General features: G+C 38.0%; 1 protein-coding gene across 11 annotated transcripts in view; it reads right to left on the bottom strand.

The window, feature by feature from the left end:
• The window catches only part of THOC2 (THO complex 2), a 130,505-nt gene that overhangs the window by 26,857 nt on the left and 91,018 nt on the right, over nt 1-12,630 (bottom strand). For all 11 annotated transcript variants that reach the window (XR_002729636.1, XM_023202298.1, XM_023202305.1 and 8 more), the window contains exons 18-23: nt 11,947-12,027; nt 9,978-10,074; nt 7,651-7,768; nt 5,633-5,812; nt 4,470-4,634; nt 548-823 (exon numbers count right to left, since the gene is read on the bottom strand). Coding sequence is in view for 10 of the 11 variants with exons in the window: in XM_023202298.1 (XP_023058066.1) it covers nt 548-823; nt 4,470-4,634; nt 5,633-5,812; nt 7,651-7,768; nt 9,978-10,074; nt 11,947-12,027 (917 nt within the window). In the remaining variant the exon portion in view is untranslated. The remainder of the gene's footprint in view (nt 1-547; nt 824-4,469; nt 4,635-5,632; nt 5,813-7,650; nt 7,769-9,977; nt 10,075-11,946; nt 12,028-12,630) is intronic.

Genomic DNA, 12,630 nt, shown 5'->3' with positions numbered 1-12,630 from the left:
TTTTACCAAGTCTATTTTTCTCCCTGACTTCCAATGCCCTACATAATCTGGCCCCATCATATTCATATGTATCACTAAGTACATTCACTATGTGAAAGTGAATCAGTAAAAGTGGTCTCCCTAAACCTCAATGTACTTCCTGTCTTTGCTGGAACCCTATGGTGACCTCCCTATCTGCTTCCATATTTCCAAACCTAATCCACCTTCAAGGCCTGTCCACTTCAAGACTCAGCTTTTCAACAGTCTTCTCCTAAAGAACTCACTTCTTGAGAACTACTGATCTTGCTATTAGAGTCACATGAATCACTTTAAGTTACCAGCATAGTCGTCAGTAGAAAAGGACACTCAAATAATTTTTGATTAATCATAATCTCCACCTAGTCACCAACCTCCTGGCCCTCCACTCAGAAGTAACTATTAAACCCCATTTAAGAAAATATTAGATAGCAACAAGATCACTGTTTTAAGGAACCAGAGCTAAAACAATTTCAAAATATAGGTGAGACCATAAAATTATTGCACTTGAACTACTAGAACAAAAACCTACCATTTCCTGATTGTCATCAATTGCTTTCATCTGGACTTTAAGTTTATTGACTTCTCGTTCATAGCTGGTGTGTGGAACTGCAAGGTCATACATTGTCAATGACCAGAATGTGGCATAGAATTGAGGGCTGATGTCATCCCAGACTTTGGAAACATGTAAGGAGACCACTGCTTCATGGACAGGCGCCATCACCATCTCACATGATGTAATGTACTTATGAACTTTATGTTGCTGTTTACTTCCCTTTTCTGATTTTTTAAGTTCATCATACTTTGACTGTAGATAAAAAGTAAAAATACATACATACATACATACATACACACACAACATAATTTATAGCTTTGACTTTCATGGTATAAAAATCTATATTCCCTTCTAAAGAATCAAAAGATGACCAATCTCAAAACTGTTACAGAAATTCTAGTTTCTTACCAACAACGTTTATTTTAAGATAAATCATCTCTGGAAGATATTCCAATCTTTAGTACTGTGTGCCAACTAGGAGATTCTCAGAGGGCTCTTATCTAATCTGACCTGTTGAATAAAGTGAACAGGGTATATGCATGTCCCCCTCTTCCATTCCTCCACCCTACTCCCTCTTGCTGCTGTATCAGGGATTGAACATGTAGGGTTTCCAGTCCTGCTTTTGAGATATTCAAGGGAACAAATAGAAGGTCTTAACATGAGAAAAGAGGAAGAATGGAACTAATAACAGTCAACTAGGACAGAATGCAGCATCACTACATGTAGACCCTACCAACTGTTAAAATTCGTCAATTAAAAAGCTGGATCAAGAGATTGAGGAGGGCAGATCCCTTGAGGTCAAGAGTTCAAGACCAGCCCAGCCAGCATGGCAAAACCCCGTCTCTACAAAAAATTAGCCAGGTGTGGTGGCACATGCCTGTAATCCCAGCTACTTGGGAGGCTGAGGTGAGAGGATCACTTGAATCCCAGAGGCAGAAGTTGCAATGAGCTGAGATCTTGCCCCTGCACTCCAGACTGGGTGACAGAAGGAGACTGTCTCAAAAAAGAAAAAGAAAAAAAAAAAAAAGCTGGATCAACATTAAGAAAAGTTACGAGAAATTTGTTTTAAGACTGCTAAGTAGGGTGACCAATTGTCAGGGTTTTCTGGGGATTTAGGGGTTTCTGGGGATTTAAGACTTCAGTGCCAAAACCGGGAACATCCCAGGCAAACCGGGACACCAACTGGTTACTCTATTGCTAAGCCAAATAAATTTTTCTGTGAAAAGCTTTGGTATATTGACGTTTAAATCATGTGAGAACTGATGCTGCAGCTTCTTTTGCTTAACTGGTTTATCCTAATTTGGGGGAAAAGTCAGAGGAATGCCATATTCTTAATTGTATGAGGAAAAAAAAGTGTTAGTACAATGGGAGGGGCTGTAGAGATATGTGTATGCCAAATATATTATACATATATATACACACACACACACAAAATATATACATATTCTCTATATATATTCTCTATATATGAAGATAACATATGAAAATAACATACATATATATGAACATATATATATATATATGAAGATAACACAGAGTTGCTATTGTTTCACATCCTTCAGTCTCTTTAGGATGAATGAGCTCTCGTGCAGAAAATTTTGTTTGGGTTAGGTATCACCCTTAATACGAACCTAAAGGATGTCCTAAAACTAGTTACTTCTTTATGTTAGAAAATAACTTAAATCATTCTATTTGTGCTAAACACATAACCCAAAATGAGATGACCAAAGGCTCTGCTTCCAGTTCTACACTGTGATAGGCAAAAGAGTCTCAGCTCCTTACAGCTCAGTTACCTGCCTTCCTTCCTGACTGCTCAATTTTACAATTGTTCTAGAATTTTACAATTGTTCTAGAAGTGGGAAGATTTAATGCTCCGTTACCCCCATTTTAGAGAGCATGCTGACAACCACTGAGACCACATAAGTGACAAAGTTACAAAGAACATTAGTTATGAAAAAGGAGTCCCAATTGCATCAGAAACCTGAGGGAACAGCAGTTGGGAAAACAGAGAATTTTTTTTAATTTAGAGGACAGGTCTTATTGAAGGTAACTAATATGAATCTAGATGAGCAGAATGACTTCTAAGGTTCTAACAAAACGGGATAAAACAGGGCTGACACTATCTGCATAAAAGACAGCCTAGCTACCTGTTCTGGGCAAGATCTAGAATATGAACTAGGTAAAAGCGTATCTTTCAGAACTGTGTCTCAAGGTGGACCACAACCTCAACAGTTAAAACTAAAAATTAGTTTATCGGTACGAGAGGGTTACATGATAGCTCCAGTCTCCCCAGTCCTCTGGGTTTGAATCTGTGATTTCTATTGTTAGGAACCCCATAGTCACTACCTAGTTAGAAAAATAGGCTTGGTCAGAAAAGAAGGCTATACTTCATATTTACCTAGGATGAATATGTCCTTGTCTAAAGTCAGTTTAACTCCCACTTCAAGTTCACACCTTCAGTCAAATGTAGAGACATAACAGTTCTACATTTCAAATCACCTGGGGAACTAGACTTATGGAACAGAACTGATATCCACAATTATTGCTGTACTTCTCACTTTTGTTCAAAAATCTCATCTCAAGAATCTGAGCAGGCCAGGCACAGTGGCTCATGCCTGTAATGCCAGCACTTTGGGAGGCCAAGGCAGGCGGATCACCTGAGGTCAGGAGTTTGAGACCAGCCTGGCCAACATGGCAAAACCCCATCTCTTCTAAAAATACAAAAATTAGCTGGGTGTGATGGTGGGCACCTGTAATCCCAGCTACTTGGGAGCTTGGGATAGAGTTGAACCCGAGAGGTGGAAGTTGCAGTGAGCTGAGATTACACCACTGCACTAAAGCCTGGGAGACAGAGCGAGACTCCATCTCAAAAAAAAAAAAAAAAGAATCTGAGCAGTGTTTGGCTGAATTATCTCCAAGAGAGCCTGCTGATAGTCAATTTATAGAGGGGACATAGCAGTCACCTCTTAACAGAGGTTTTCACTCAAGAAGCAAAAGCAAGGATCCCGGGGCAGCTTGGATGCCCATCCAGTGCAACCACAAGGTTGCTAGGAAACCCCTTTTCCAGAAAGTGGCATGTTGCCTACAGATAAAAGACTTATATCTGACTTGGCTATACAGCCACTTCCATTTAGCTTTCTGTTTTCTTCCAAGCCTGAGAGGGAAATGCCATTTCTTTGTTTAGGTTTTTGCATCTCTTAAAAGACAAAGATAATATTTTACACAAGTAAGAGAGAAAAGGTAGCTTGAATGACCTGCTCCATTTTCTGACCTGGCAAAGTTCAGCCAACGTCAGACAATCAGGTGTTCCTGTTTGCTAGGATTCCATATTGCTGATTAGTGTGTTCACTTAGCACAGGGCAGGTCAGAATTCCTAAGATGAAGCAACTCTCCCACCTCTGTCTGTCAAGGAATCAGGTACCCCCTTTACAGCTGAGAATGATCTACCATGGGGTGTGACAACAGTAAGACATTACACAAAGACAGCATACAATTCTCTGGATTGAGAGGATCTAAAGGGGAAGAAGCTAGCCTAACACCACTCCCTTATTGTCTTTTCCCCTTCAGAGTGTATACATAACACAGGAATTTCTGCATACTGCTAACAAAGTGATAATTAAATCAAGTAACAGTTAGGAAAGAAGTGGGAGACTGTAGCAGTTGATATGTAAACACTAACAGCAGATGTTTGATTAAATGATTAGACTCCACATTTCTCATCACCTTTTTTGTATACCTCTACCACACAGCTCTGTACCCCTATTGGAAACAAAGAAGGAATCCTAGTTTAAGGGCCAAAACCTTCCCCCAAAATCTGTAGTGAAATGTACTTACAGATAAAATCGTTAAGAAATAATTTGGATCGTTCTTGAGCGGCAGCAAAGACACTTGTACTTACCGAAATATGATGCGCATACATTGGCCTAGACAGGAAAAATGCTGCATCATGGGGTGTATGAAATTCATTACAGAGTACATCAATTGAAGGCACTCGCTTTATATAATCTTCTGTGCTCAGATTAGATGCTAAAAACCCACCAAACTGCACCAGGGTATCATGACACTAAATTTAAAAAATAAGACAAAATCAACATATTTTCCAAAGTGATTAAGAAGTCATTTCAGGAATATTTTAACAATTAAGAATCCAAATTTTATAATTTAAAAGGACTTTAGAGACCATCTACAAGTATAATCACATGACCATATTACGAAAAAAGATGCCAAGGCCCTGACAGGTTGACTAATCCAAGGCTTTACTAGCCAACTAGGTCTCTAAATGTCAAGCTGTTGTTCGTCACTTTTAGTGGAATATATTTACCTAAATCAAATAAAATAATAACCATAGGCAAACAGAAGACAATTCCTTTGCCCTTAAAAGAAGAAAACTTTATTTACAGAATATATTTATAAATATTAAGTACCAAAACTTAAGATTAGCACACAAAATGTGTTTAACTATCAACTATAACGCAAAGAAAAAGAGAGATAGCAACCCAGCCTGGGCAACATGGCAGAGCTCCAACTCTACAAAAAAATCCAAAAATTAGCCAGGCATGGTGGTGCATGCCTATAGTCCTCAGCTACTCGGGAGGCTGAGGTAGACTGATCACTTGAGCCAGGGAGGTAGAGGCTATAGTGAGCTGAGATCATGCACTGCACTCTAGCCTGGGTAACACAGTGAAGCCTTGTCTTAAAAAACAAAAAGGAAAAGAGAGCGAGCATGCACGAGTGAGCAAGCAAGCAAGCATCTATTCTGTTATGACTGAGATTTCCAGAGATCAGGAAAGATATAAATGCAAACAACTTGAAGTTGCAGGAATTTAATGATGTAATATTTAATTAATTGACAGCCTTACACATAACATATCTTGGAGCTATCTCTTAAATATCATAATTTACATAGAAATAGACCCTATTTCTAGAATGTCTTTCACATTAGATTAGGATGTCTCATATTCACATGATGTGCAAAAATGACATTTTTCAAATTATAACACATTATCTTCCTTTAACAGGATTAAAAACATGTACATAAACATAAAAGCCACTTTAACTTGCCTGGTCATAGAGCTTTCCCACAAGTTTCAAATGTTTCTCTCCACCTTCCTGAAAGATTACCCCATTTCTCTGCTGAGCCATAAGCAGACAGAGAGGAAGGGCAAGATCATGGTCCAATAGAGCATCCTTTAATCTCTGAGAGGATTTTTTAGTGTTTCTGATCTGACCAAAATAACCACCCTGCACAAGAGAAGACACGAATTTACCAGTGTACAGTACATAACCCATGCTAATTTGAAAAAAGGCAGAAAAAAGTTGAGTTAAAATCCTTAATATAAAAAACTCCTACATTCCATATTCCTTCCCTTACACAAATTTATTTCAGTGACTATTACAGACTACAGTCACTGGCTTAAAGGCAAATGTCAATCAATTGAATTTAAATTTTTGCATATTTTCCATTTTCCACCTTGCAGTCCGTCATAAAGGATTATTCGTTATTCAGTATGGCACAGATTCAACAGAGCAACTAAGACTTAAGGGAGTGAGGACATCAAGGATCACAGAAGATTTAGTAATTATTTGGTAATTTTATTTATTTATTTATTGAGACAGAGTCTCACTCTCTTGCCCAGGCTGGAGTGCAATGGCGAGATCTTGGCTCACTGCAACCTCCGCCTCCTAAGTTCAAGCAATTCTCCTGCCTCAGCCTCCCAAGTAGCTGGGATTACAGGTGCCCACCACTACGTGTGGCTAATTTTTTGTATTTTTAGTAGAGGTGGGGTTTTGCCATATTGGCCAGGCTGGTCTCGAACTCCTGACCTCAGGTGATCCACCCACTTCCCAAAGTGCTGGGATTATAAGCGTGAGCCACCACGCCCGGCCTTATTTGGTAATTATTTTCCTTATGGATGCATTTCTTACTGTCTTTTTTTTTTTTCTTTTTTATTATACTTTAAGTTCTAGGGTACATGTGCATAACGTGCAGGTTTGTTACCTATGTTTACATGTGCCATGTTGGTGTGCTGAACCCATTAACTCGTCATTTACATTAGGTATATCCCCTAATGCTATCACTCCCCCGTCCCTCCACCCCACAACAGGCCCCGGTGTGTGATGTTCCCCTTCCTTTGTCCAAGTATTCTCATTGTTCAATTCCCACTTATGAGTGAGAACATGCAGTGTTTAGTTTTCTGTTCTTGTGATAGTTTGCTGAGAATGATGGTTTCCAGTTGCATTCACATCCCTGCAAAGGACATGAACTCATCCTTTTTTATGGCTGCATGGTATTCCATGGTGTATATGTGCCACATTTTCTTAATCCAATCTGTCATTGATGGACATCTGGGTTGGTTCCAAGTCTTTGCTATTGTGAATAGTGCTGCAATAAACATACGTGTGCATGTGTCTTTATAGCAGCATGATTTATAATCCTTTGGGTATATACCCAGTAATGGGATGGCTGGGTCAAATGGTATTTCTAGTTCTAGATCCTTGAGGAATCGCCACACTGTCTTCCACAATGACTGAACTAGCTTACAGTCCCACCAACAGTGTAAAAGTGTTCCTGTTTCTCCACATCCTCTCCAGCACCTGTTTCCTGACTTTTTAATGATCACCATTCTAACCGGTATGAGATGGTATCTCATTGTGGTTTTGATTTGCATTTCTCTGATGGCTAGAAAATTTTTGCAATCTACTCATTTGACAAAGTGCTAATATCCAGAACCTACAAAGAACTCAAACAAATTTACAAGAAAAAAATAAACAACCCCATCAAAAAGTGGACAAAGGATATGAACAGACACTTCTCAAAAGAAGACATTTATGCAGCCAACAGACACATGAAAAAATGCTCATCATCACTAGCCATCAGAGAAATACTTACTGTCTTTTATACTTTGTTTCAGCTTTTTTAAAAAGTTGAAGTAATTACTGTATCTCAATTTCAAAAGGGGGTAGGGGTGGTTGTGAAAGGAAGGTATGTACGGCTTTGACATTTGGTTTTATAAACTTGCTATGACCATGCATACATCAATGAATTTTAAAAGTTGATGAACAAAAATAGCAATTCTTACCTCAGCTTTTAGCTGCTCTCCACCAGTCATAGCCTCTAGTTGCTCCATTGTCATTTCCTCTGTAATTTCTATTCCTGCCATTTTTTGCACCACTTCTTTCAATATAAGCAGATCAAAACTATTCAAAAAGAAAAAAGAAACAGTGTATAGTTAGAACTTCAAATATAAAAGTAACAATATATTGCAATTAATACACTGAGAAACCCTAAATTATTTGTATATAAATATGGGGGAAGGGGCGGAAGCAGTTTTTAACTGCATTCCTAGAACTATATTGACAAATACTTGGTGTGTAAGTTCATTTTAACTTTTACTTGGAAATAATTTCAAATTTACAGATAGGATGGAAAAATAAAAACAGTACAAAGCTCACCCATATATCCTTTACCTCAACTTCACCTGGTAACATTTTTACTCCTGCTTGATCATTTGCATTTCCTCTCCCTCTCTGGAGCCCCTTTCTACATACATAGTCACACACTCAATTTTTTAATCATTTGAGGGCAAATTATTTATATATCATGGCCTTTTACCCCTAAAATTTCGAAGATTGCATTTCCTAAGAGAGCTATTCTCTTAAATAACCACAGCACAGTTATCAATTTTAGTACATCGAACACTGATAAAATCCTTAAATCTACCATTGATATTTCATTTTATCAGCTGACCCAATAAAGTCCTTCACAGCATTTTTTCTCCTCCAATACAGGATGGCCAAAACATTTTTGATGGTATAGAGCCATTTCTAAATAATCCATTTACTAAAAATGGACAAAGATGTAGCATGGTCACATACACTTGGAAGAGAGGCAGGGAAGGAAGGAAAAAAAAGAAGTTCTAAGCTGTGATATCTGAGCCAAAGATGACAATTTAGTGGCCAGCCCAGAGCACATTTCAGTAATGTGCCAACAGTTATGCATTTTAATCTTCGAAGTTTAGGACTACCAATGAAAATAATACCTTATGTCCTCTAAGATCTTCTTTAATTAGTTAATCTAAACAAAGTAAAAACATTATTTCCTAAAAAATCCAGATGTTTCTCCAAACGTAAAGTCAGACATACCCAAGACACAAGCTAATAGACAAAAGAACCATTTTCTAAGATTCTTATTAAGGGTTTGTTCTCTCAACTTGCCGTGCTTTCCTTAGTTGCTTTTGTTTTTTTTTTTGTTTTTTTTTTAACGAAAGCCCTCATGAAAACTAGTATATAAGTACCAATGAAACAGTTTATTTTTTCTTCAAACTATGTTTTAATTAGATGGTCACAAAAACTGTATTCATAGTACAGAAAGCTGAGTTATAGATTTAAAAAATGATGTATGTTATTCTGGCCTATAGATAAAGAAGAATAAAAATATATAGAAATGGCAGAGAGACGAGCATAAGGGATGTGCCAAAAAAAACATAAGTTTAAATATTTTTTACGTTTTCCCTAAGCCAAAATAAGAATCTGTCAATAATTACTTAGGTAATACTTGTTTGGAACATCAAATAGCTTTTAATGTTTTGTTTGTTTGCTTTCTACCAGAAAGCTTCTGAAAACAATTTCAGGTTCTTTGATTCTAGTCAGTCTACTTCTCATGAGGTTTAATATATATACATACTAATTCAAACTCTAAGCACTGATATTGGCCCAAAATAAAATAAACTTCAGTATTTATAAAGAAAAAAGGACATCGTCCAAAAGGTATGGAAGCCTTATGTATCTCTAAAACTCAAATTCAAAAATTATGCTTTAAAGGTATTATATACACCCTCAAAATAAACATGTTCCTACCAGATGTTCAATGTGATACAGGTCAATTACTGCATACTGACCTAGTGCAGTATGTTTTGTTAAAGGAAGATACACAATATATCATATTAGGCATTTACTCAAAAGCCCAATAGGCAGTCAAAATAAATGAAAGTATATTTTTAGAGCATTAACATATATAGCCTTAGCCGGGCGAAGTGGCGGGCGCCTGTAGTCCCAGCTACTCGGGAGGCTGAGGCAGGAGAATGGCGTACACCCGGGAGGCGGAGCTTGCAGTGAGCTGAGATCCGGCCACTGCACTCCAGTCCGGGCGACAGAGCGAGACTCCGTCTCAAAAAAAAAAAAAAAAAAAACATATATAGCCAAATAGTACATTTATTCGTGAAAAAAAAAGTGTCTATTTATGTATGATCATTTAACTAAAGAATTTCATGTAAATAAGTGAGCAACTATTCTACTTGAGCCTACAACCAACAAGTAAGTAGTCTTTCAGGATAATAGGAGTCTCAATAACCCCAAACCACCAGAAGTACTCTATTGAATTTCGTTATGTATAATTTGCTATGAATACCTTTTGCCCGCCTTTAGCTGATTGGCAACATACTGAAGAAGACCAGCAAGATCAATTGGATATTTACGAAAAACTGCACCACAGAAACTAGCCAGACCTATATGAAATAAAAAAGGAGTAAAAACAACTCATAAAACAAAATGCACAAGTATCATTTCAACTAAACCTCTAAAATAAAATGAGATAAGAATCATTGTATTGCTGATGCTGTTGAATGGAGTTTCATAATAATAACAATAACCAATATTTATTGAGCATACATATGTCAAGCACTGTACCAAGCACTTTATAATGATTATCTCACTTAATCCTTGCAACTATTATCCTACGTTGGTATCACCTATTGATGAGGCAAATTCAGAACAGACATGTCATGTAACTTGCTCACGGTCACATAGTATAAAGTAGAGCAGTAAGTCAAATCTTTGCAGCCTGATTCCAGAGTTCGTGAAACTAAGATATAACAAAATCTTACAGATCACTCAGTAAACTTGAATAAATGACAAAATGCCAGCCCTCGAATTGAGTCAAGGAAAAAAAAATGTCTTTTTATCTAAGAACATGTTACTAGTTGTGGAGGTGCAAGAAAATAAAGTATTACCAGACTTGGAAGCAGACAAGAGACCAATTTTAACCAATGGTCCTTATCATACCATGAATAGGGAAGAGACTCCAGCCAATACAAGAGTAGGAGATTCAAGTAAAGTCAAGTATTCTGCAACCTATTCCACAACTATTTGCTAAGCACCTAAATGATATTGGACAAAACTCAAGTCCTGCCTTCAAGGAGCTGAGTCTAGTGGAAGATACAGAAAAGTAAACAAATAACTATGATGAGCAAAATGCTCCATGGGAATATAAAAGAGGAACGCCCAATTCAGACTTGTGGGTGGGAGCATTAACAGAAAAAGCTTTCCAGAAGAAGTGACCTCTAAGCTGAAATCTAATGAATAAACAGAACACGCAGTGGGCCATGAAGGATATTCCAAGTCAAGTGAATAATGGGCAAAAGTTCATGGAAAGTACAAGAAGTTCAGTATTAATGGAATCTAGAATATTGGGAAGCAGGGAAAAGATGAGGCTAGAACAGTGCAAAAGGACCTGATTTCAAAAGAACTTACTTGTATGACTTATTAAACATTTCGGACTTTAAAGGACAATGGGGAGCCACTGCAAGATTCCACTATCAGATACAATAAGTTGAAAGAAAGGGAACTGGCTGCTAGAAACCAAAGGTACAAGAATTAAAAAGAAATATGGTTAGTTTTTTTGGTTAAACTAAGTCAAGTTTTTGTTCTTTTAAGATGACCGGAACCTCTGGATGGAATGGGAAGAAATGAGACTAGCTCCCTTATGATCAACGCCTATGAAATAATGTTAGTTAAAAAGAAGGAGATTTTCGGCTAGGCATGGTGGCTCATGCCTGTAGTCCCAGCACTTTGGGAGGCCAAGGTGGGCAGATCACTTGAGGCCAGGAGTTTGAGACCAGCCTGGCCAACATGGTGAAATCCTGCCTCTAACGAAAATACAAAAATTAGCTGGGCATGGTGGCACATGCCTATAATCCCAACTACTAGGGAAGCTGAGGCAGGAGAATTGCTAGAACCTGGGAGGCAGAGGCTGCAGTGAGTCGAGATCACGCCACTGCACTCCAGCCTGGATGACAGAGCGAGACTCCATCTCAAAAACTAAATAAATAAATAAAAAGAAGGAGATTTCATCTCCCCAGTAATGCTTACCCAAATTCTATCACAGTCAATAATGGTCTCTTAAGTTAGGAAAATAAATAAGTACCATATCAACCTCCTTAAGTAGCCAAGGACTCTGTAGAATAAACTCAGTAGCTAGATATTCTCAACAACTCTTAACAAATAGGCTTCTAAAAGTCTCTAAGCGTAGGTAATAAAACACATAACATGGCAGTTACCACAGACAGTATTTTCATTTTCGCAAAAATAAAAATACTTACTCTGAAGCCAGCTTGAGATGGTTGTGTCATCATGTTTCATTCTTTCCTTTTCTGGATTAGCTAAAGCTTCAATGATACAATCTTTCATACATTAAGAAAAAACTTAAGTCATTACATCTCTAATAAAAACATAAATATGCCACATCATAGGGGCAAAATTGTTGGTCATTACAAATTATTTTTCTTTTTTTCCAAGACCAGGGATGTTGCTAAAACTAATTATTGAAAAATACACTCACTGTAGTACCAACATTCCTTCTTTAGCCTCCTTTCCATCTTTCAGCAATCAAGATAGATTCCATCAATATCAAGATGTCTGGTAAGCCAGTTGGGTGCAGTGGCTCATGCCTGTAATCCCAGCACTTTGGGAGGCCAAGGTGGGTGGATCACTTGAGGTCAGGAGTTCAAGATCACCCTGGCCAACCTAGTGAAATCCCATCTCTACCAAAAAACAAGGAAATTAGCCAGGTGTGATAGCACCCGCCTGTAATCCCAGCTACTTGGGAAGCTGAGGCAAGAGACTCGCTTGAACCCAGGAGGCGGAGGTAGCAATGAGCCGAAACCGTGCCACTGCACTCCAGCCTGGGCGACAGAGCAAAACTCCATCTCGCAAAAAAACAAGTCTGGTAGGCCTCATGTCTCCCTTTATACAACACAAAGTCTCTCTCTCTCTCTCTCTCTCTC

This window comes from Piliocolobus tephrosceles, chromosome 12, assembly GCF_002776525.5.
Source record: "Piliocolobus tephrosceles isolate RC106 chromosome 12, ASM277652v3, whole genome shotgun sequence".
Taxonomy (NCBI): Eukaryota; Metazoa; Chordata; class Mammalia; order Primates; family Cercopithecidae; genus Piliocolobus; species Piliocolobus tephrosceles.
The sequence above is the reverse complement of the archived record's forward strand: the minus strand, read 5'-3'. Positions and strand labels throughout refer to the sequence as shown.